Source organism: Tachypleus tridentatus, chromosome 6 (genome assembly GCF_004210375.1).
Source record: "Tachypleus tridentatus isolate NWPU-2018 chromosome 6, ASM421037v1, whole genome shotgun sequence".
Lineage (NCBI taxonomy): Eukaryota > Metazoa > Arthropoda > Merostomata > Xiphosura > Limulidae > Tachypleus > Tachypleus tridentatus.
In genome coordinates, this window is record NC_134830.1 from 129053063 (window position 1) to 129079535 (window position 26473).

The 26473-nt window shown below is 33.2% G+C and overlaps 1 protein-coding gene across 2 annotated transcripts; it reads left to right on the forward strand.

The window, feature by feature from the left end:
• The first annotated feature begins 2004 nt into the window (after positions 1–2004).
• Positions 2005–26142, forward strand: LOC143251451 (uncharacterized). Of its 2 annotated transcripts, XM_076502750.1 has the most exons (4): positions 2005–2028; positions 21162–21224; positions 23402–23825; positions 25632–26142. In XM_076502750.1, exons 3-4 carry the CDS (start codon positions 23424–23426, stop codon positions 25647–25649), a joined length of 420 nt encoding a protein of 139 aa, XP_076358865.1. In that variant the 5' UTR covers positions 2005–2028; positions 21162–21224; positions 23402–23423; the 3' UTR covers positions 25650–26142. The 2 variants fall into 2 exon arrangements, with proteins under 2 accessions (XP_076358865.1, XP_076358864.1); XM_076502749.1 differs by lacking the exon at positions 25632–26142 and having other exon boundaries at positions 23402–24039.
• The last annotated feature ends 331 nt before the right edge of the window (positions 26143–26473 follow it).

A 26473-nucleotide genomic window follows, 5' to 3' on the forward strand; every position in this document is an offset into this window, starting at 1 on the left:
CCCTTGTTCAGCTTTGCAAGAAATTTAAAACAAACCATATACTTACAACACCTGTCAGCATTTTTTCTGACAAAGCATTAATCTCTATTATCACCTTCACTGTTACCGCTGGAATATAAGGTTTCTCTATGATCGGTGCAAAAGAAAAAAATTCTTGAAACAAATGAAAGTTAAATTAAACGTTTTAATTAAAATTTCTTTTGACACACTCAGTCTCATACAGATATAAATCAAAGAGCGTGTAAAATCATTTTGAGAGAAATGTGGCAAAAGAACATTTTCGTTTGAAGTGATGTTTTAACTCGTTTGTTAACCAAAGAGCTTTATTGCTTCACCAACTTAAATATTTAGAACTCATGCTATATATATTTTTACGATGCATAAAAAAAATATTTTTGAAGCCCTATTAAGGAGTTCTAACATTAGAGAAAACATCAGACCTAAAACGTGATATTCGCACACTACTGATTTAAAATTCGTAAAGAGCTGAAACAAACAATGCATAAGTATATACAAGCAAGTGTGATTTTAAGCATAATTATTATATTTCACCAGCCTCTCCATCAAAACTTTATACGAGTAAAGAAACATTCGTATATAGTAAAAATTGAGTTTAAAATGAAAATATCTCATTTCTATAGATATAAATGTGTGTAGAGCTAACCTAGGGAACAAGGCTAGTACGAAAATAGTATTAACAGACTGAAACTACATTAAACAATGTTAACCAAAAAGCTTCATTGCTTCATCAACTTACGTGGCCCAGCATGGCCACTTGGGTTAAGGCGTTTCATTCGTAAACTGAGGGTCACGGATTCGTATCCCCGTCGCACCAAACTAGCTCTCCTTTTCAGCCGTGAGGGCATTATAGTGTTACAATCAATCCCACTATCCCATGGTAAAAGAGTAGCCCAAGAGTTGGCAGTGGGGTGGTGATGACTAGCTGCCTTCCCTCTAGTCTTACACAGCTAAATTAGGGATGGTTAGCACAGATAACACTTGTGCAGCTTTGCGCTAAATAAAAAAAGGTATGATGACAAATACTTAAGAGAAAAGTGATACTATTTTCGTAATGTTAAAAATCTTTTGTATACATCAGCAATAGCAATTATTTTATAGTAAACACTTATGGCGGGTGAAAAATAAAAGTCAAACGATAATGTTATGGTTGCAATACATTTAAAAGCGAGTTGGGCAATTTCCATTCAAGCGGTTTTGCTGTTAAATTAATATACTTTAATAAACGAAAATAAGATCTAAAAACAAAAACTTTACACTAACCTGTGGCATCATGTTTGTGCTCTCCTTCATTATTTTCCCATTTGTATCTTCCAGAATCTTCAAACTGTTTATCTGTTAACACTAATTCGCCATCTTTCCCTTACTTTCGCTCCTCACTATTTCACAAAGATTCGTATACCAAGTACTTTTGATTTGAGCACAAAAGTGTGAGAGTAGAACCACGTTCAATTTTGACAACTTCACTCCCTGAAACAAACATTAAACTAAGTAAATATGAAAAAAATTCCGTAAAAATAGCCATAACTAGTCCTTCTTGTCTTCAATGTACATTTTAGGCTAGTTTTTTGTTCCTTTCTAAGTAAAATACCATTGCTACTATGCACACAAAGTATTGTTGCGCGAGTGACGTCAAGAACTGTTAAAACATTGTGAAATGAAAAAGACTCACCAACAATAGTTATTATAAAGTGAATTGTGTTTTATTTATGGTTAAAAGTAGCAATCAAACGTTTCTTAGGGAGCTAGACATGTCACCTGTAAAAATACAAAGTAGTTGGAGTTCCAACTCAAATAAATTAAATAAAGGGCTGCAGTAACTGTATTTTGTGTTAAGGTTTAATGTTGAAAAGAAGCGGGAAAACTGATACTCGTATAGTTATTTGTCTCTTTATCTTGTTATAAAAAAAATAGTTTTCTTATAATATATACCAAAATTTTTTGTTTTCTACGTGACAGTTTAGATGTGTTAATTTAGAGGGCATTGCGGAAGAGAGTAGATATTCATAGGTAAGTTTTTGAAGAACTTTTTAAAGGTATTTGATATTAATATTATACTTTGTAGGAAATTGAGTTAAATAGCAGAGGAATAACTAGATTCAGTGAGATTGGTAAATAAATGTAAGATGGTTAAAGTTTAAAGTTAAATTTTACTTGTCCTTCAAATTAAGTTTAGTTCATGCATCGAAATTTTAAGTTTTCGTGTAATGGTAAATCATAAAACATGCTTTTATTCTTTAATTAATAACGGCTGTGCATCAAAGACAAAGAATGTATAACTTAATTAGTAGTGACAATGACTAAAGATAATCATTTTCCTATGGAGACAAACTGGTTATAAAAACAATTTAAATTTGAATATTAGGCTTAATAACAACAGTTTTGACAATAAGTCTTGTGTTTGTTATTTTCTTCTTTAATATATGTACTTTTACTGAATCTAGTAATGAAGATGTACAATTTTTATGTAGAGTTTCTAAATTTTAAGGCTTGATGATATCCCAGTTAAAGGCAACAGATAAAGAGGAGTGAAGATGATGGGAAATGGAAACAGGATTACAGGAGGAGTTTAAGCTTTTATATACAAGTGATACATATGTTAACAATGATATTAAGAAGCTAGGAAGAGTACTAATAGAGTAAAAGTAGTAAATTTAGTTGTAATTATCCCATGCTGTTGAACAACAAATTTCAGCCTTTATCTTCTGAAGAAGAACTACTGGAGGGGAGAAAACTCCAGAGAAGGATGTGGGGTAAGATTATTGTTGTAGATGATTCCTTAATAACATGTGTGAAGAAAAGAATCAGATTATCCTACCGAAAACCACAGGTTGAGGATATATATGATAGAATAGCAGGTATAATGAGGGGACTAGAAGAGATGCAATTTTTGTGGTGCATATGTTTGCTGATGATGTAGGGAAAGGTAGGTAAGAGGAGCTACTATTGTGTAAGAGGTAAAGATTCACAGTAATTTATTTTTACAATCTTACTTCTTCCCATCTGGAACATATCTGTACACTAGGACCATACATTCTACTTAACCTCAACAATAATATTTTTTTTGGAAGTAAATGACTTTGAAAGAGGAAAGTCCACCAAGAAAAAAAATTAACTATGTGACGTTTTCAAAGGTGCTTTGTGTCATTTATTACACAGTATCCAGTACAGGACTAGTAAAACCAAAATCTAGTGTGTCTGGAAGACATCACAAAGAGGAATGCATGTTAGAAACCTCAATGTCCTTATGGAGTTTGGTGAAAAAATGCAAGATAATTTATCCATTAACAACCAAAGTAGGCCCATTACAACAATGAACTGGTATTCTTATCTGCTTACTATAAAACAGGCAGTTGGTTGAAGGACTACAGAATGTCGTAGAACGGTTTGTTGATTTCATAGAACAAAGACAGAAAGCCACAACCTCCAGAGTTTGATTCAGTGTGTATTTTTTGTAAGAAGGTACGCAAGTGTGAGAAGAAGAAAAGAATGAGAGTAAGTTTAATAAAATATATAGACTGTAAAATGCAAGACAAAACTATTTTCACCAAGTTGAACACAGACCCCGTTCTAGGAGGACATCATCACAGATCCTGTTTATAAATCATACTCTACCATGTATTATTTATGTAACAAGGAACTGAGGCACAACAGGAATATAGAACTGTTGAAGCCCTGACATTTTAAAACTTTTAACTTTATAGCTAATAAGTATAATGATGACTTGGTTCAAGGAAAGAAAAGTAGTTGGAATGAAAGGTTATTCAAAATGAATTTGAAACACAATCCAGTAAGAGAATTTAACAGTAGTTTCAAGTTTATGAAAAAACAAGGGGGGATAATGTTTATGTGGTTCCAAGAAATCTGATCAGGGGTGATCTAGTAGTTGAGAATACTGATCTGAAAGGAAAATACAATCTTGTGAATAATTAGTCTTTTGTGTTACTGACTATGAAGAAAATGCTGTTTTTGTTTGCAAAGAAATAGATTTTAATTACAGCACTATATGTTATTATAATTTAAAATACTCTGAGAAATGATTATTCACATTTCTAAGTGCAAGGTTATTTACTGTATTATTTAGAGAGAGCCATAGGGTTAGTGTATGAAATTACAACTCTAAAATCATGGCTTTGATTCCCCTTGCTGGACAGAGCAGATAGCCTGATTTGTCTTTGCTATAAGAAACATACACACTCATATGTGATACAACAAATAGGCATGATATAATAGGGTTACACTTCTGATATGTTTACTTTTATGTAAGCAGTTCCAATCCAGTGTTACTTGAATACTTCTATATATTGTCACTTTCATTAATTATGTTTGCTGTGCTATTTGATATAGCAAGTGTCGTTAATATGGAAGTAGTTAGCCAAAACACTGCAGTGACAAATTAGAATATTAGTAAAATCCTGAATAAGTTTTCTCAAAGAATTACTAACATAACATACTTGATATCTTTAGATAGTTGATAGAATGTGACTTATCATTAAGAGTATCCCATAGATGACTGATAAGACTGAAGTCAGAGAGCATAGATGTTTGTTGTTAATTTCTTTGTTTTCAAAGAATATATTAATCAGTTTAGATGGAGAAGTTGGGTGTTACTAATCACTCAGTTTAAGTCAAAGTTAACTATACCATGTAAGACAACAGAATAGCTCTTGCATATGGTTCTTCCAAAGCATTGTTATTAGAATTCTGTATGGCACATTATGTTGCCCTTGAATGTTCATGACCAGTAGCTGATCCTCTTCTTTTCACATCTGTCTGATATGGGACACTTTCAAAGATCTTCACACATGGTTCACCTGTGACTGATCTTAAAGATTTCACTCATATATGTTTATTTGGTGATCCTGCGAGTCTCCCATTTCTTATGACATTAAAATTTTCTTACTTAGGGGCCTATCGTGATGTCTTCATGTATGTCAATCTTGATGGTGATATTTTCTTCTTAAACAGTCTAACTGGTGCTAATCCTATTGTCTTCAGATGTGGAAAATCATTGGTTGACACTTTTCGTTTTACATGTTGAAGAACTTTGATTGGTCTTATACTTTCCACACGTCATATCTGTGGCTAATCCCATTTCTCAACCATCTGTGTTATTTTGGACATTTCTAAAGGTGTTCACTCATGGCTCACCTGCAACTCACAGAAATGTCTTTATGTATATGTGATCTGTTGGTCATCCTTTTTTCTTTGCGTGATTCTCCTATGGTTGATTACATTATATTCACACGGGTCTGACCTATGGGAAAACTTTCTTTAATCCTATTATTTTTACGTGTTACCACGAGCTAATCCAGTATCTCTCATGTCCATCTTATTTGATATTTTTAAAAAGTCTTTACAGTGGCTCACCTTTTACTGAAGAAAAAACCTTCATGTTGATGTGATATTTTCGTCATCGTGTGATTCTTCTGTCATTAATGTGGATGATACTTTTATCTTCATACATGTCTTACCATTAGGCGATACTGATGTCTTCACATGTATTGGTCTTGGTGCTGATTCATTCTTCTAAGACATTCTTCAAAATGTGCAGAACCCAATATCATTAAATTTGGGAAATCTTCAGCTGGTCCTGTTCATTTCATACATGGGAAAAGAAAAGCAAACAAACAAGAGCACTATTAGCTTTTATAAGGCACGGAGTGTGTTTAAAGGCATCTCAACCGCTACATTCTTTGCTCAACATTTTAAATATCAGGCCATAACTTAAGGACTTTTTAAAAATTTAAATAATACAGTAAACATCAGATTTTAAGTTAGAACTTTCTAATATCTTAATATTTGAAATTTAAACTGAAAATACCATAATTATTCTTCTCATTATTAGTTGATTTTCATATTATGGTGATTGTTAATGACAAAACAGAAATTTGTTGATGTAAACTTGTTCTGTGTCATCTCAAAGAGAAGGGTCATACCAAAATAAAAGTAGAATCTCAGAGGTAAGGACTCTGCTGCACAGAAGCAAAAATGGAGGGCTACAAAATCTCTAAGACTGGAGTAATATCAGAAAAAAAAAAAGTGGAGCTTTTTTTATTTGAAAAAAATCTAAAATTATACAATATGCTGTTTGTGGTGTGTCTACCACAGGTATCAAACATTGTTTTATAGCACTGTAAACCAATAAACTTACTGTTCACACATCAGTATACCAGGGTTATAGAATCTAAGAGGTAGGAATTATACCTCTCTCCAAGAAAGGAAAACTGGATTACAAAATTTTAGATATAGGGTTCACGTTACTACAATCCTGAAAGAATGTCTGGAAAATGTGAGGTCAAGGGATATGCTACTAAAAGTGGGTATTCAGGACTGGTGTATCACAGAGATGGGAATTTAGTAATATTCCTGTTCCACTCTATACACATATCACTCATGTATCCTGGTTTAAGACAAAGTTCAGTGATATCCCTTTTCTGTTATAGACACAATTCTGTCCCGGCATGGTCAGATTGTTAAGGCGTTAGACCGTGAGGGCGTTATATTGTGATGGTCAAGACTAGAGAGAGGGCAGCTAGTCATCACCATTCACTGCCAACTCTTGGGCTACTCTTTTACCAACAAATAGTGGGATTGATCATCACATTATAATGCCCCCACAACTGAAAGGGCAAGCATGTTTGGTAGGGAGGGGATTTGAACCTGCAACCCTCAGTTTATGGGTCAAGTGCCTCAACCAACTTGCCATGCCAGGCCATGTAGATAGAAAGTGTGAAGATTGACAAAACCTGATATTTTCATTATTCAATAGAACCAAAATCTGTGTAAAACCAATTCCAATGATATTTTAATACTAGCCACTGCACTTGGAATTGTGAAAGATAAGAGAAATTGCACTCCTAATATAATACTTTTAAGAAAAATCGAAATTCAAATGAATATGCATTTTTTGGTCACCTGTGTAAAATTTTTCCTGATCTTTCTTGATTTGTCAGATCATCCTTTACTTTGTCTTTTCTCTTACTAACCACTGAACCAATGTTTTTTTTCAGCTGTTTCCCTTCATAATACTTTTTAATTGGTAATATTTACTTTTCTTTTGTCTACAATTCAAGATAATAAGTCTCAGAAGACTACATCAAACAACTATAAAAAATACAAATATAAAAGTGTTAACTTTGTCACGAGTAAAGTGAGCAAAGTGTATTACTTTCATTATACTTAAGCCTAAAGTGAAGACGTGATGTAGAATTGCAATTTACAAAGCCTAGACCAAAGTGCATAGTTTTCAAGAAATAAAATTAGAAATTTTAAAACTAAAATTAGTTTTGAATTCAGCTTCTTCACTGTTACACGCACGATTCTTTAAAATATTTACACAAAACAAACCTTTATAATCAACACAGTCAACGAACGTATTTGTTTTCAGTTTCGCTGGCTTGAAATTTAATTTTACTATTTTGAAAATTTCAGAATATCGACGTGCAATACTATATACAGTAATAAAGCAATTGCGTGGTAAATTAAATTGTAATGTATAAAAATAATCTAATAGCCTAAAGAGAAAAGGCTTCAACCAAAACCCCCACCCAGTTTCCAGCAAGATTTAAACCGTTACCAAAAGAGTTTGTAATCGAAATAAAAAATCGAACATATAGCACGTGGCTGCAACATCGAAGTCTCGTGATGAAGTTCTTAGCGAGATAACGAAATTAACGTACAAAAACAAAAATATATTATTCAATTTATCTGTATTTTTTATTGGTGTGAATAAAATATTTTAATAGCAGAAACAAACGATCTTTTAACACTAATTTATTATTTTTATTTAAATTGATCAGGGATGGTTCCACTATAAGTTAAACTAAAGTCGTCCTATATTTTATTACCATTATTTGTTTGTTTTTTATCTTTCAAAACCAACCATACGCTTTGTGACTTCACCAAGTTTTGATTAATAAATAAAACATTTAAAAACTCGTGTCGAAAGTGATAGCTGTTACAATTAAAGTTATAACTGTATAATCATTAATCTGCACTGGCTATGAGTGCATTATGAAATGTAAATGACATGAGCCCTTAAAAAAAATAACAGTATCGTTTCATTGATATTATGCTATAGAGTGAATAGATTCTTTTTCACAGAGAAGTCTGAAAGCTCCAGTAAAAGTGGTGTCTTTCATCACACTCATTGCATCTAATTGTTTAATAAATATTTTTCTGTGTAGTAAAAAACTGGATTCAGTCTCTTTCATTCTTAACTATTTATTCAAGTCCAAAGAATACGTATAATATCCAGCTGTACTATTGAACCTGTACTATGAGGGAAATTAATATACTTCAGATTACTGAGAATACTACAGAGTACGTAACTAGCAGAAAAGTTTAGTGCCAAATACATAGAATTTCTTTGCGTAGGGTTATGTACATCTCTTCTGACAAATGCTCTTTATTCTATTAAGTTTAAGGGGCCCGGCATGGCCTAGAGCGTTAAGGCGTAATCCGAGGGTCGCGGGTTCGCGCCAAACATGCTCCCCTCCCAGCCGTAGGGGCGTTATAATGTGACGGTCAATCCCACTATTCGTTGGTAAAAGATTAGCCCAAGAGTTGGCGATGAGTGGTGATGACTAGCTGCCTTCCCTCTAGTCTTACACTGCTAAATTAGGGACAGATAGCCCTCGGGTAGCTTTGTGCGAAATTACAAAACAAACAATTAAGTTTAAGGTTTTGTACTTAAGAATAATGTATGTTAGACTTGGGACCAGAATGAAGAGATAGTCACTAAGAGTAAATAACTGTTTGAGAAAGTTATGGGGCTTCAGGAAAGTATTTTCATGAAAATCAAACTTTTGATAGTTCTTAATATTCTATGACTTTTTTCTTAGTGTGGCTATAGACTGAGGAAGGAGAAATTTTAAAAACTGGTATGCTCATAACCCTGATCACGTAACTTCCATAAAGATCAACTTAAGTGCACAAGATACGTGGTAAATTGAGAGTCATCTTATAGAACTATGGTCTAATGAGCTTGAGACAGAGCTTCTACACATTTGCTGATCAGCGTATAGTATTGAAGAATACTGTTGGGACAACAGAACATTTTTATTGTTCTTTCAATTTTATGGGTAGAATTTTCCATGGCATATATGTAGTTTTGATTAGATAATGTTGGTTAAGAAAACAATAAAATTCTTTTCGTTCTAATCATGTCTTATCTCTTGTTGTGTATGAGACCTACAGTATCATGTGTGTCCTATCACTGAAAAAATTTCTATAAAACTAGACTGTGAAATTTTCCATTCTGATGTCAGGCGATACCTCGAGGTTATTACTACCAATGATGCTTTGAATGGAATGACAAACAATGACGTTGATAAAATATGCAATAGAATAGAATTATGATTTCGTGTATAAAATGTCAAGTTTTCATACGCTGGAATGTATTCTTTTTCACATAACTATCTAGAAGCTTTAGTAAAAATGTTGTCCTACATAAATGTGTCACTAATGTTTCAATATTTAACTTATCCTTCTTTGTTGGTAACTAACAGTATTTATTCTCAAATTTTTTAAGGCTACATACACAACTGTAAATAAGGTTTATCAATAATTTAATTACTTTGGTGTTAAACATTACATCAGAGACAAAGATTAGGTTTCGAAAATGTCAATATATACTGTCTATCCGCACTTTTGTCAACAGTGACTAAAGACTTATGCTACAGTATTATTTGATTCCTACCGATGTAAAAGTATCACAGCCAAATATTCTGAACACGCCATAGACTTAAAGACCTGCAGCAAACAACTTAAAAGGAATAGTTATATAAAGTACTACAATTAACAGTTTATACAGATAAGCTATATGATGGTACGACAATTAACAGTTTAAGTAGAACAGATCCCACACTATTAAAGTACTGCAACTCAAGTTAAATAGAACAGCTAAAGAAGTAGTGGAATTAAACAAGTTAAATAGCACAGCTACGTAAAACAATTGTAGCTCAACAGTTCAAATAGAATAGTTCTATGAAAGTATTCATGCTCAACACTTTAAATAGAACTGTTGCATGAAAGTACAGACCTCGAGCATTTAAATAGAACAGTTCTATAAAAGTACTACTTGTTTTCATTTCACACTTTGATTTGCTTTAAGTAATTCAACAGAATGAACGGAATTTCCAAGCTAAAACTATAAAACAATTTACTAACTGAGACTTACGTTAACAAACAATGTAGGAGTAGAAAATATTTTATTATTCAGTTTATAAAACTAATTCTTAAATTTGATAATTGTGAAGCTTATACAAAGAAAATTTTACTTAACATATTACTTTAATTCTTCATTGAGGAATAATTTAGAAGGACAAATTGAAAGTCGTGATTTTAGAAGATATTGACTCTAGTTGCAGGTAAAGACTGTTGTAATTTTCAAAATGTAGTTATAGTTTGAAACATAAGTAAACATTAAACATTCATGACTTCAGTGGAGCTGTAAGAGTTGATGTGAATTAGAAGCTCGGTAACACCATCGTAATCAAGTCACGAGTGATAAGAATACTTTCTAATTCACTTCCCTTTCTCCTTAATTTATTTATGAAAGCTCTAATGTATCTGTTTTGTTCATTGGATACCACATGTCGATTTCTCATGCTGCATCGGATAATAACACACTATATATACATGTGTTTGTGCGCACCATATAAGTAAATTTATTTCTAATTAAGTGTGTGTGGATGTTTTTTCATAAAAGCAAAGCCACATCGGGTTATCTGCTGAGTTCACCGAGGGGAATCGATCTCCTAATTGCAGCATTGTAAATGCGAAAACGTATCGCTGTTCAAGCGGGTAACTTCTAATTTAGTTGGTGCAGGCAATTATTTATAACGTAGTTTTCCATTAATAAGATTTAATATACGTTTTTGAAATATTCATATGAGACAGTTAAAATATTTACCACTTCACGTCTGCAGTATATGACGTACAATGTACAAGTGATTGTTTGAAAACTACATTTGAAATATAAAAACTTAAGTGAATCCGTCATAAATTAGTTGAAATATCATTGGTAAACAAATATTATAAAAAACACCAACATATTTGTTTACAGAGGGTTCTTATTTCTTCTAAATAGGTTGTGAAATGAATGAAAGGAAATGTTGTGACCAGAGTTTTGTTTATGTTGAGCAATGCAAGGTTGATTATTGTGCTGGTTTATACAGGTGTTGATTTTTCTCCCTGTTTCTCTCATGTTGCTTTATCTACTACACTGATATTTGTATTGATAAACAACATTACTAACATAGTTGTTCTGACGGACTCTGGTGATGTAGAAAAGGCCTCGTCGTCATTGATATGGTGGATATTGTGTGGTTGATACATTATGAGATTCCTCTTTACTTTCATCCACAATTTTCTATACTTGGAATTTATTTGGTACAACACTGCCCTAATTTTGTGCCAGGAGTAAATACAAATGTAACATTTATGTTAAAACTGTGAATTTTACGTAGACAAAACCATAATATTTCCAGTGGATGAGAAATGCCATGAATGTTTGTAAATGTTGGTAATTGTGTTTTCGGTGATAGTTTTAGGAAATATGTTTATGCAAAGAGAAAAGGGCCTCAAATGTTGGGTTTCTGGACTCATAATATATTATAAATTACAAATGGCTGTAGCATTAAAAAGAATTTATTTTAAATGCATGTGTTAGTCTTTTTAGAGGTGTCCAAAATTTTTCGGGTCTGTTTTTTTGTTAAGCTGAGTGCAGAATAGTACACGAATAAGTGTACAACGTCAACAGACAAAACTTATCTTGAACGAATTGTCAACCCGCCGATTCGTATACAGTATAGCGTATGTTGCTATTGAAAATAATACCTGCAGTGCCCCCCCCCCAGTGGTACAGCGGTATGTCTGCGGACTTACAACGCTAGAATCCGAGTTTGCAGATCCGTGGTGGGCAGAGCACAGACTGCCCATTGTGTAGCTTTGAAGCCTAATTACAAACAAACAAACAAAGAAACAAAATACTTGCAGTTGATAGTTATTTAATTTGTGTCAGAAAACGAACCTAAAGTGGCATGAAACTGTTCCAGTGTTTTCACATTTGAGGAGACAATCGAATTAGAACTTTACTGTCCCTCTTGTAGCGGATCCATTTTTTAAAGTATGATTGAAATTTTTTGACAGAGGGACGCGAATAATGAACCATCCAGATACGCTAACACCAGGACGTGCTCTTTCAGTAAAGAAAGAAAGAAAGCGCGAAAACATTTTGTGAGCCTTGATTTTTTGTCTGCTTTGAATTATACATTTGTGGAAAAATAATAAAAGTATCTAAGGTAAAGAAAAATAAAATGGAAAAAATTCATTTCAAAGTTCTTGTTGTTTGATTTGTTTAATTCACTCTGAAAAATGAATTTTTTTCAATATATTGTATCGTTTACATAAATACCTAGATACATTTACAGAATGTACCGAATAGTTTAGATGATAGACTTTGATATAACTAGACGTGCAAAATAAAATATAAAAGCAAAATAATCGTATGAAATAGAAAATAAAGAAGCTTTATGGAATTTAATTTTGATAAGTGTACAAGTAAAAAATACATTATGTAAAATACAATTCAAATTTTCAAGCATAATAGAAAGATAATTTTGTTCAAGGTAAGTGGAATACGTCATTATTTGAATATGATTATATTTTGACTGAAGGTAAGGGAGCAACATAATTATTTAAGTTTAAATGATAAATGTGTTTAAGAAAGTGGATTACGTGAGTTTTTGTTATAAATACAATAATATATTATCAAATTGAACGATATTTTTTCAAATATTTCATAATTCATTAGTTGGCCAGGTGGTTAGGGCGCTCGTCAGATAATCTGGGGGTCGCGTTGACAAATCTCCGCCACACATACTCGCCCTTTCGTCCATAGGGGTGTTATAAAGTCATCTCTCTCTCTCTCTCTAGTACTTGAGTATATTTATTTGTATACCCAGTAGGGTCAGGTACACTAGACCTCTTCCTCCTTCCATGACTTTGTTGGAGTGGCCAGATTAATATATTTCGAGTAAATACTGAATGGCTGGAGTGATATCATAAGTTTTGTCAGGTCCTTTTCAGGGCAATGTCCATTTACATTGTTATTTGATTTTTTTTAATAAGTCTAGAACGTAGGTGACCTGTTTTATTTTAGCTCTATTCTATTATTACTATTATTATTATGATTTTAAATGATTTTATCTTAATGATCTAATGTAAAAATTTAACGGGAAGAGGTGTTTCGGTCTCTCTTCATCATATATGCAATATCTGTCTAGTTCGCATAACAACTCATTTTTTCGCCAGTTTTTATCAAAATATTTTATTGTACTTAGAACTGTAGCATGTCTTAAAACTGTAGGTTTTGACGCCGAGGGAAGCGTAGCCTTCGGAACCGCTTCAGTTGGATCTTAAAACAGTTGGATCGAAAAATCCACTTGACATTATAATGTATCTCAGAACGGCTGGTATGGGTATTAACACTTTTATTGATAAGCAATAAATAACGTTTTAAAACGTTAACACCCGTACCAGCTGTTGTGAGATACAAATACGATATTTCTTGCATTTATAATGCATTTTCATTATTTTTGTAATTCAAAGATTTTGTTCTAACAAGGTCGCTGTCACGAATTAACTTCTTTCTGATTTGTCCCGGCATGACCAAGTGGGTTAAGGCGTTCGACTTGTAATCTGAGGGTCGCGGGTACGAATCCCCGTTGCACCAAACATGCCCGCCCTTTCAGCTGTGAGGGTGTTATTAATTTATGGTCAATCCCAGTATTTGTTAATAATGGAGTAGCCCAAGCGTTCTAGTCTTACACTGCTAATTTAATGACGGCTAGTGCAGATGGCCTTCGTGAAGCTTTGTGCGAAATTAAAAAATCAAACATATTAAACAATAATAACCTTTAGAAAGTTGCAAACTGCTTATATATATATATAAAAATTTTTTTTTTTTTTACGATTTAAGCGGATAAATAACATAGAAAAAAGAATGCGTATTATATTATTTAAACTTTTCACTGGTAGAGTTATTTCACTTAAGGGAATTCAGTTAGTTTCTTTAGTTCCTGAGTTACTTACTTTAAGAGATCATAGAACAGGAACTTATGTAGTTTCTCTAACTACACTTTACCTATTTAAATTGTGAAATATGATGACGTCATAGTATCACCAAAGGGTATTTTGTAGAACTACCATGTCATAATAGCCTGTTATGGCTGTCTTTCAAAGTGCTCTCTGATGGGTTTAACTTGTTACCAACAGGTATCGAACAAGCTCAGGACATCTGTACTCATTTTTATAAATTATACAGCGAGAAACCAACTAACTGCTTTAAATCCTATTCAGTATTATTAACAGCACACTATTTACAATCCAATTAAGCTAATCACCAAGACACAGGTTCATGAATTCATTCTCACTGATATATAAATAAGTATATCATTGTATACTTATGTTGTAACGATAATTATATTGTTATATAACAAGAAACCAGCTTGTTTTCCATCACATTTATTTTTCTTAGACAATATAACAAGAATCCAACTGATTTTCCAAACACACGTTATCAGACTAGATAAATATCTCACCATTTTCTTGAGGTTTTCTGCTGGAACATAAACTGGAGAAAACAACAGAAAGTTAAATATTTTTTAGCTCATTTACTGTCACCGATAGGAATAGAAAGTTTTACACAGTGCGAGATTCGTGAGAAAAATAAACGCGTTCTTGAAAACGGTTTCTTAACAGCAAACTTTTATTTCTTTATATACTTAGTAACTGAATCAACTCATTCAACTAATCACAGAAACTTGGAATTTTATGAAAGCGCACAGAATTTGACTCTTTATCAATTATGTTATACCTTGAGGTACGCTTCATTTACTTTGGTATTTTCCTTTCAAAATTTGTATTTAGCAAAGTTTAATGTAAAACTGGTTTCACTATTTATTCTAATGTCAGTTATGAAAATATAGGCTCTTTTGGTAATATTACGCTGGTAAAATGTGTCAGTATATGATTTGAAGGTGTCTTGCAAACAAAACAAATTGCATCAAGATATCTACGAAATGCTAAACTATGTCATAAAGAAGTTCTAATAAATTCTGTTGTACTGCGACTTCATATCGCATTGATTGTCACATTAGTTGCCAGTTTGCATATTAAAAACTGTTTTAGTATGGTTTATTCATACCTATAAACCGAAGAGTATGATTAATATGAATTTCAAGAACAGTCTGGCACTGATATAGTACGGATAATATCACGAGTTCTTCATCATCACTTCCCCTGAAATATCCCTTGCAGCTCATCTTTAACATCAGTTCATGGAATAAAATGAATCTTCCAAGAGTATCCTATCATCATTAGACAATAAACCTAATAATTCCTTCTAATACAAGAATAAAACCACTTTAAACCGGTATAAAGTAAAATACTTTTATACCTAAACTTATAACTTTTATTAAATATCGTTGTGTGTATTATAATTTGAAGATGACACTTCTAAATTATAACATGTAAATGATGAACCGCGTTTCAATACTCTGAGTGGGGATAACCCAGATATCCCATTGTGTGACTTTCTGCTTAATTCTAAACAAATAAACTTATCACTTCTACACAATACTGTATGCGTGTGTTGTTGTTTTTTCTTACAGTAAAGCCGTAGACTTACCACTGTATTCAGGGAGAGAATGTAATACTCTATATAATATATGTCACAAATCATGAACATTAGAAGCTAGTAGGCCCGGCATGGTTATGTGGGTTAAGGCGTTCGACTCGTAATTCGCGGGTTCAAATTCCCATCGCACCAAACATGTTTGCCCTTTCAGTTGTAGGGCGTTATAATGTGACAGTTAATCCCAGTAGTCCAAGAGTTGGCGGTGGGTGGTGATGACTAGCTGCCTTCCCTCAATTCTTACACTGCTAAATTAGGAACGGATGGCGGAGACAGCCCTCGTGTAGCTTTGCACGAAATTCAAAAACAAAGGGAAGCTAGTACGAGACAAATTCTAAGGTGTATTCTTGTTTGAGTGACGTCATGAACCGATGTAACATTGTTAAGTGATAAAGCTTGATTAAAAATAGTCGCAAAGGTGTTGTTTGTTGGTTTTATTAATTTAATGCAAAGCTACAAGAGAGGTATATCCGCTAGTAGTCCCTAATTTAGCAGTGTAAGAGTAGAGGGAAGGCAACTAGTCATCAGCACTCACCGCCAACTGCTTGGCTATACATTTACTAAAGAATAGCGGTATTGACGGTCTCATTATAACGCTCCCAAGGGCAGAAAGGCAAGCATGTTTGGAGGGACGGGGATTTGAACCCGCGACCCTGAGATTACTAGTCGTCAAACGTCTTAACAATCAGGCCATGCCGGGCATGACAAAAAGTATTGTTGCCTTTGTCACCCAGGAGCAGCTTACTTTGTTGTTTTGATCAAAATCACGTAAACTACATATAGTATAAGGCTGGACATACAAATGGCGTTTTGGGAAATATTTTGTTTCTCATTATTATTGGTATATAACAGTTGATGTACTTCGTTAACATGAAAAAGTTCTTATTGCTGTTAATCACACTAGTGTTTTAATTTTACTAATACTACTTATTGTTAATACGTTTTAGACGTACTCTTTAGACTATGTAATAATAGCTGGATTTCATTACCAAAAGAGCTGTTCTCAACTGTATTCTCGCCGAGGGCAGAGCTCAGACAGCCCACTGTATAGAATTGTACTTACTCTCAGAAATCTACACTACAAAATAATGGTGAAAAATTAATTAATTACCAGAGTTATTCAAGTTTTTTAAATACTTATTACAAAAAATCCAAATCTGTTTGAAAAAACGTGTAATTATTTTAGTTTCTTAATTTATTTTGCCCAGTCATACGTTATATTGTTACATTTCGAGCATTTACTCTGTAGTTATTACATGTGTGTGGACCTCAACATCAATACAGAATATAAAAAAAATTTTTATCCAAGATTTTAGCATCTCATACTTTGAGGGCTAGGCTACTCATACCATCAGCATAATTAAACAATTATATAAAAAAGTACTGTTACACTGGATAAGTATATCGTGATATGTTTGTTTTGTTTTCAATTTTTCGCAAAGCTACACGAGGGCCACCAACGATAGCCGTCCCTACTTCAGCAGTATAAGAGTATAGGGAGAGTAGTTAGTCATCACCTCCTAGTACCAACTTGCTAACGAATCGTGGTACTGAACGCCACATTATAGCTTCAACACCTCTGAAAGGGCTAACATGTTTAGCGTAACGGGGATTCGAACCGTCAAGGGCTAAAAGTGTAATCATGTTCGATGATGTGGATCCAAACCCGCAGCCCACAGATTAAGAGTCCAAAGCACTAATTACAAGGCTATGCAAGGCCCTAAAAAAGCAATAATTAACATCATAGTTTGTTGGTAGTAACGACAGTACGGTCAAGTTGTTGCTCATGTGATGTTTGTAGCGGTTAGACGAGTCGACTGTTTAACTCAATTACAAATTGTCCTATACAGTAGAAATGAAATTATTATTAAAACAATACACATTTTATAAGTCTCTTTGTTCAATTGGGCGATATATTATGCTCATAATGTGATAAGTTGCCATGTCGGAGATACCTGTGATTCATGCTTAAGAGACGATAATTTTCAATCAGAATCCAACAAAAAGGCAAACAACCCATACTATTTACCATCTAAAGAGTTTTTCTTAAAGAAAAAGTGGGATTGGCTGTTACTATTATAACGCACACATAGCTGAAAGAACGAAGCATGGTTAGTAGCACCACTTCTCAAACACAAGACCCAAACAAAATAAAAAACATGGTGGACCTTTTGGTCATAAAGGCGTTATAATCTAACTTTCAGTTTGTTACGAATAGCCCAAATGTTGCCGGTGATTGGTGTTAACTAGTTGTTTTCCCTCTAGTCTGTCACCTCAAAATCAGGGACTGCTGACACAGAGTCATCACAGGATTAAAAACAACCAAATCAATCTCTCAGGTCTTAGTACCCGGTATGGATTATATCGCATCCATACAGATCCTTCATACCGAAGTCGTCATACTGTATAAAACAAAATGCAAGAAAACCTAGGGGTGAATTACCCATAATATAACTAGCTATTAAATCTGCTCCAGCCGCAGGTGGTTAAAATAAATCTCTTCCACATTATTTGCCTTTACGAGAAGTCCATTGAGCAGCTTATCCGCAAACTACCTTTCAGCAGACTGGTGAAAAAAATAGCTCAAGACTACAAGACGGACCTGCGATTCCAGAGCTCCACCTTCATAGCTCTTCAATTGACCAGTGTGTCCAACTTGGTGGGCCTGTTTGAAGACACCAACCTGTTTGTCGTCCATATAAAAAGAGTGAGAATCACGCCGAAAAACATCTAGCTTACTCACGGAATCCCAGGAATACGGGACTAAACAACGAAAGCATTTGCGGCCTATTGCTCACTTTGTAAACGAACTACCACTTTTACGGTCACAAAAATGGAAGAAAACAACCGTTATCAGTGACCCAGACTGTGGTACTGAAGGTCCTTGCCTAAGTCCAGTTACTACTGAACGAAATAATGTCCTGCACTTTGGTGCTGTGATGGCATGCTATAAGAGTGACAGTCAAACGATATTAGCTCAAGAGTCAAACATATATTTCAATCAAGATTAGATTGCATGAATTAGTGTTTAATTTACGTTTTCTTGAAATTGAAACTTCCCAAGAGGGAAGGCAGATAGTCAGTTTATAGCTTCCTCCACTATCAATTCGGTTACCCCAAGTTGGCCCGGCCTGGCCAGGTGGTTAAGGCGCTCGACTCGTAATCTGAAGATCGCAGCTTCGAATCCTAGTCTCACCAAACATGCTCCCCCCTTTTAGCCTTGTGGACGTTATAATGTGTGGCCAATCTCACTATTCGTTGGCATTTCTAAATTAGGAACGGCTAGCGCAGATAGCCCTCATATACGTTTGCGCGAAATTAAAAACAAAATCATGATTATAATGAACTCGTAGCTCTTAAATGCGAAATGTAACAAGTTGTTTGCTTGTTTGTCATCAGATGCCAAACATAGCCCTCTGACCAAAATATAATATGTTTATCATTAAATCACCCCGAGCCCAATATTGCACTTCATTCTCCTGATTACTACCGAGATTTCAGCGTAGTTTTAAACATAAACATAAGAATGTTCACTGTAAACAGTTCAATGAACTTGTGTTTTCAATCATATACCACAGTAAAATGAGAAACTCTTTAAGAACTTATAAGCATTGCCAAGGAAAACTAGACATTCAGTGTACACTTTCAATCGTTATTGGTTTTTCAAATCCTAAATTCAACTTATGATTGCTGTTCCTTTCTAAAGGCTAAAGTCGAATCACTAGCTTCAGTCAATGATGTCTAATTTTAATATTCAATGATATAATAAAGTATAGAAACAGTACTTGTAATATATATGTACTTACAAATAAACTTGTAACAAGTGAAAGTTTAGTATTAAAAGCACAATGTTGATATTAATGGATACATAGCTATGCTGAAAAATGCTTAGTACTATAAATAAGAGAAAGTTTGAACGTTCACGAACCTTTATTCATGAATAAGATTTTAAAGTCTCTTCAAAGTTGTCATCACATGCGATTATCGCAACTTGATATATCTTCATCATAACCTGAAGCAATCTTGCTAATGTTTGGGTTATCTGCATTCTGTCCACTGCGTGAAATTGAAACCCCGATTTAAGTGTTGTAAGGGCGTAAACTTGCTGTTGGTTCACTGGAGATTTTTTTTTTAACACGTTGTTATAAGTGACTTTTGGTTAACTTCAGGTAGTGAAGTCCATATCGAAAAATTATATATATTTATAACACAACTTAAAGTGTTCAGTAGCATATTACAGCCATTTTAGTCCCAAGGTGTCATACTGACACAAGGTTACACCAAGTCACAATTAATGAGTAACTAGACTCTATACTATCCACAACGCTTTTTGTTACGCAAAAACAAATTTTTTTCACAATGCTTTGCGCAGTTTTGTCCAATAAAATGGAACTGGTTTATTGTGGCCAAGTTTAATTTTATATTTTATGTTCCTAGGTCGGATGTAGGCTTGACATGGTCTGATAATTAGGGCGCTCGATTCGAGATATGCGGGTTGGACTATTCTTCACTGAACATGTTTGTTCCGTCGGCTTCTATTGATAGTGAGATATTTGACAACAATGTTTTTCAGTCAATTAGTTATTTGTATTATTAACAGGATGCAGTCATTGACTTTATCTAGATCTGAAATTTTTATGTAAAAAATGAAGTAAGAGAGAGAAGTCAGCGTGTTAGTTCAACTACCTGGTGTGTTTAAGTAGAGAAACTCCTTCGTGAACTCGTTCATAATCACCTCAGATTGAAACTGAACACACCTTTGTGGTCAGCCGTGTGTCAGAGTCAACAATCAATCTCTACCAACATTTTCTTCTTTTAGACACAGTTTAACGTTATTGGGTTATTCATTAAATGTGGAAGAGAGAAGTGAAAGAAAAAGTTATTCCAGAAATTCCTTACTTTCCATGTATTAAATAATAATAATAACCTATTGTTAAGGCACTGAATTATTTCTTTCGGATATACTGTGTCCAACTGGAGAAATTTAAAATTCATCATTAGAATTGATCGTGATTATCAATAAACCCTGAAAAAGAAACAAAAAAAAAAGAAGTCATTTTGTTGAATATGATTTAAGCCTTTTAAAAAGCCGTTTAACTGTGACAAATAAGAATTTTGCAAGGGAAACACCAACATAAATCAAATGTACCTGGGAAGAAAAAGATCGTGTGTAATTTCATAAATTTCCAGGTTTGTGTGATTAGTTTCATTAGTTAACTTAATCAGGAAGTACATAAAGAAACAAAAGTCTTCTGTTAAGAAACAGTTTTGATACGTTTTATTTTTCTCACGAAAAGTAACATTAATGTTGTTATTTTACAGAGTGAGTTATAATTTATATTATAACTAGTGCGTCGTGCTCATTGTGAAAAACCTTAAAATTCAAACGGTGACACAAAACGTGCTAATAAAAATATTAACTCTCTGTTGTTTTCTTCAGTGTATGTTCCAGCCGAGAATCTCAACTGTACTCGAGGATACCGAAGAGATGCTGACAGGTGATGTAAGTATATTTGATACTCAATCACTTTAAACTGTTCACATTAAACACAAATAGATGAATGACTTTTAAAAATGTGGAATTTTAGTTAAACAAATACGTTTTTTGATACCAAAGACGTTGTTAGAACAATAAAAAATTAACACTTGGTAAATAGATGTTTAGCTATGTACTTTTAACGCTTTTAGATCCATGTCCTCCTGGTCACTATGACAATGGATTCCAAACTCACTGCCTGCCGTGCCCAGAAGGGACTTATATGACATCTTATGCTGCTGACGCCTGTATGCCTTGTCCTGGAGATAAAATTACTGATGAAGAAGGAGCTAATAATAAAGATCTTTGTAGAAGTAATGGAACAAAAGGGTTTTAAAGTTTCCTTTTGTTGTTTCCTTAACATTTTAAAAATGTTTGTTTTTATTCAAACAGATTGTTATGATAAGACACTTCTTCATAACTTTCGTGGATTTTAGTGCATTGAAAAGCATTGCTTTTACTGGGAAATCATACCACTCGTTTTTTAAAGATGGGTTCACACATTTACGACAAATAGTATTGAATAGCTGTCTTACCTCCAGTATATCATTTCAAAATTAGGAACGGCTAGCGCTGAAAGCCCTCGTTCAGGTATCCGCGAAATTGAAAAACAAACATAACGGTATCTCAATATCACATCTGTGTGCGTCACATTATTACTAAAAAGACCTAAAGATATTTAACTAAAACAGTGTATGTCCCAAAACATAACTTAAATCTATGTTTCACATGTTTATTTTGTCTACATAATGTCGTTTCTGTAATAAAAAAAGTAATTTGTCCAAATACAAAACAAATGTTTTAATACAAGATTATAATTATATTGGATTATCAAGATGTCAGCACCGTCTCGTAAGTATTGAATAACGTATGTTTGGAATGAAAAGTCAGAAGATTTCTTGCTATATTGTCTATTAATGTAAATATGCTGGAAAACCTGATTTCCTGTTATATAACTATATAGTTGTAGTTATTACATAACTATACTACTTGTCTACTAGTAAGGAGCTCAAATAATATAACAGGCGTTAGTTTTCTTTGTTAATTATCTGTTTAAAGTGTAAAGAAAAATATATATACACAGTTGTCAAATTGTAAAGGTTGTTATTAATGCTTAATATGAAAATATATTATAAATGTGAGAAATATCATATTTATTTAATTAAAATTTTTAATATGTTAAATCAGGATTATTTTTTAGTTTAAAGAATTATACACTTTATTATTATTATTAAGTTACATTTGAAGTTTTCTTTCGGTTTTATGTAATCTATACAGTGTGTAAAACGGTTTTAAAAATAATTCTCTCTCTTAAGATCCAACTGAAGTGGTTCTCAAGGTTACGTTCCCCTGGGCTTCCAAACCTACAGTTGTAAGATATCCTTGGTGGATGGAAGAGCTAACACTAATTTCTATTTGTCTTATTGCTTTGTGATAAGTTACATGTTAACTTCCAGTTCTTGATAATTAAAGTATGTGGAACATGGGTGAGAGAGCATCTGACCTCAATACCCAATTATCTTTTAATTTAATAGTAGGGTTGGATATTTGAAAATGTCAAGTGTGTTCAGTGCCCCTTTGGTAGTTAACTTGTGAAAACACTAATATGTTTGTTTTGTTTGTTTTTGAATTTCGCACAAAGCTACTCGAGGGTTATCTGTGCTAGCCGTCCCTAATTTAGCAGTGTAGGACTAGAGGGAAGGCAGCTAGTCATCACCACCCACCGCCAACTCTTGGGCTACTCTTTTACCAACGAATAGTGGGATTGACTGTCACATTATAACACCCCCACGGCTGAAAGGGCGAGTATATTTGGCGCGACGGGGATGCGAACCCGCGACCCTCGGAGTCGCACGCTTGGCCATGCCGGGCCACACTTATATGAACCTAGTAAAACTGAATATGTTTTATTAACCTTACAAATGAGGTCAAAACAACTTTTCAGTTACAGTTGACACTTCTCACCAAACTTCTATATGGTGATTTATCAACTGTTTTTGTAGATCTGTTTGCTTACGAAAAACCAACAAAAAAGATAACTATTTAGAGTTAATCTTTATTAGTATTTTTATATAGAAAACTGAAATAAAAAAATCGCGTTTTTATTTCTCATTTATTTTTATTATTATTTTATTTTTGTCTAGTGTTCTTTGTTGCTTCTGCAACATGAATAAAAAAGCCTGGCGCCTATGGAAAGCCCTGAAAAACCGCGTCCTCGGGTCTTGTGGAGTTTTTGGTTATACAAAGCTGGAAGACCAGGCGCTTGTAACTGAAAAGATCACCCCTAGTGAGTTAGAAGCTGTTTCAATGATCCCTGAATGTGAGAAGACCCCGACAAATAAGTTTAATAAAAGAGAAAATAATATGGTGTTAAAGAAAAATCAAACAGAACCAACCATCTTGCAGACAATAAATGAAAAGTACCCGATAGAAAGGAAAACAGAAAGAGCGGAAAACGTGAGCAAGCCTGCTTCAGGTTCTGATAAAACTAACTCAAAGAAGCGCGTTAGGATAATCGTGAATGATGACAAACCTGAAGAGACATTAAAATCTGATTCACTGACAACGGTTCGTATACGTTTAAAGTTCTTTTTCTTTATAGTACTCTATTATACAGCATAAATATATAACCATTAATAACAAGGATGTGCTCTTAATGTTAAACCTTCACTTCATACAAGTTTATTTATACTTGCACACACACACACACACAAACATATATATATATATATGTTGCCCTGAGCAACTGAAATATAATGGAATTAATAGTACATTATTAATGCTAATGCAAAATTACTGTTCTAAAATAATTACAACCATTCTCATATTTAATTTCTGTTAATATGTGACATCTTATTATCTGTATTTGGCTCAAAATTCAATTAATTTCTCATTCATATTATGTTTATAATTAATATGTGATAGAAGTGAATTCACATTTTTAGAGTTAAAAACATTTCACTTTTGTGTAATGTATACTATGTCAAACTGTGTGACCAATATCATATCGATGTTGCATGCTTATAATAAGTGTTGTTAAGAGCCTGAGGCATCCACAACTGCTGAAAAACATGCGTTCAGAGTCATTTGAATACATGTAATTCTTCTTCCGAAAAAGACCTATACATGTTCGATACTACTGAGGTCTGATAAGTCTGTACACTAGTTAAACTGGTCAGTTACCTCTTCTTCAATATTATTACATGTGGGAAGACAATTATCATCCATTCAGCTGAAGCCAGAACCAAACATTACAATATATGATAGTGTTAAACGTACTTCTATTGCTATTATGTATAGCCTTAATGACATCTGGAAAACACTAAAGGTCAGAGTGTCCGTTCGTGATTTTTCATTACCACACATACTTCCACTACTGATATTAAAGTGAGTTATTTTGTGTTTTACTATAACTAAAATATATCTTTTGTTGTTAATATTGTCAAGTTTCTTGTGTTTTTAACCGTACATACACTGAAATGACGTTATGCTGTGACTACGAACATCAGATTCTGTTTTTAACAGTTATCACATAATTGTGGCGAATCGTAAGATAACGGTAACTTACTTAAAATGTGGATTTTATTATTCTTAGTTTAGTACCAGTGTATTTGTACCATTTTGTTACAAGTGATTCCACCATATCTTGTTAATAACACCTTGATACATTTTACAACGGTGTTTGTTTTTTATAGTCAGCCAACTTTCATTGATCTGATGGACATTTAGTGAAATATCCAGTTGTCTTCTTTTGGGCTTTACTAAGATTATTGAATATTTTAAAGTACTATAAACTCCGTGATTTACTTCAATGTTACAACTATAAGACATATTGAAAATTCTACCTCTTTATAGTCATTTGTAGTTCAGATTACGTAACTTTTCATGTTTAATTTACATGCCCCCCGCTAGTATAGCGGTATGCCTCCGGATTTACAACGCTATACGAAAAACACACACACACTTAATTTATATAACAATGAAATGAGGAGAACAACTGACATTTATTTATAACAGTAGTTTTATCTTGTTTTAGCAAGTTAGTATTTGTGAACGTACAAAATATAAATGTAAAACATTATTAAAAGCTATTGTCTGCTGTATATTACCTTCCTCACTATTTGGGACAATGCTTAAGATATATTTCGGAGTTTCGATTAAACGTTTATCAGATATCTGAAACCAATTTCATAACTTTCAATTTTCATCTAAACATTTATTTGTTTTTACTCATATTATAGTAAAATAATTGCTACATAAAGAATAAATTATATATTTTTAAAATGTTCATTAACTGATTATTGTTATTAAAACAATGTTGTTTTTTTTTCGATTGATGAGTGTTGCTTCACTAATTATGATTTACATCTTCAGGCAGAAACACCAGCTTAAAAAAAATAAAAGACAATGAATGTATCCAGATGGAGGTGTCAAGCAACATCAGGCCTCCCTCTACCGGACTTGTCTATAATGCTGATAAAATTGTCACTGTAAGACTTGGTAGTAAACCAGAACATCACCAGAGACACGTTTTTATTGATGTTAAAAATGTTTGAAAACCGAAACAAATTTATTATTGGGAGAGCTGTGAAACCAACAACCATGTGCCAATTGAAACGTTGCCAAAGCAAACATAATCTTATTGTACAGAAAACTAAAAAGAATAATCAAATTAAACATGTTGACATCCTTCAACAGATTGTTTTCACAAGAGATCCGAAACTGAAACCAAAACTCAAAAATTAAATAATCCATGAGCTGCACTGAAGCACACCATATTAAAAATAATTACTTTACCTTATCTCATAAGTTACAATTTTTTTATATTTTACTTGCTGATATATATAATAAATAAAACACACATGAAAAATAAAGAATATAATATTCACCTGGGTCTTCACTTTTTTGCTGTCAACTGTCATGAAACTTAAGCTCACTTTTTGATATACTAAATGTATTGATTCAATCAATAATGTTTTTGTGTAATTAAATAATACAACTAAGAACAGAAAATAATAATACACAGAAAACACTGTCCTATAAATGTGATAATATCCTTTAAGAAATTAAGCTAAGCTCTCCTGTGTAACTAGTAATTTCCATCAGAAGAAATTTGAAACCAAATGATAAAACAAACAAAGCTGCGTAAAGAAAACAACAAACTAGATCGCTTGATAGATTGAAAGTTTAGTTTTCTATTGGGTATAAATAATATA

Bases quoted from the DNA above. Each gene is read 5' to 3' on its own strand.
- LOC143251451 (XM_076502749.1), top strand. From the start codon at position 23,424: ATGAATAAAAAAGCCTGGCGCCTATGGAAAGCCCTGAAAAACCGCGTC.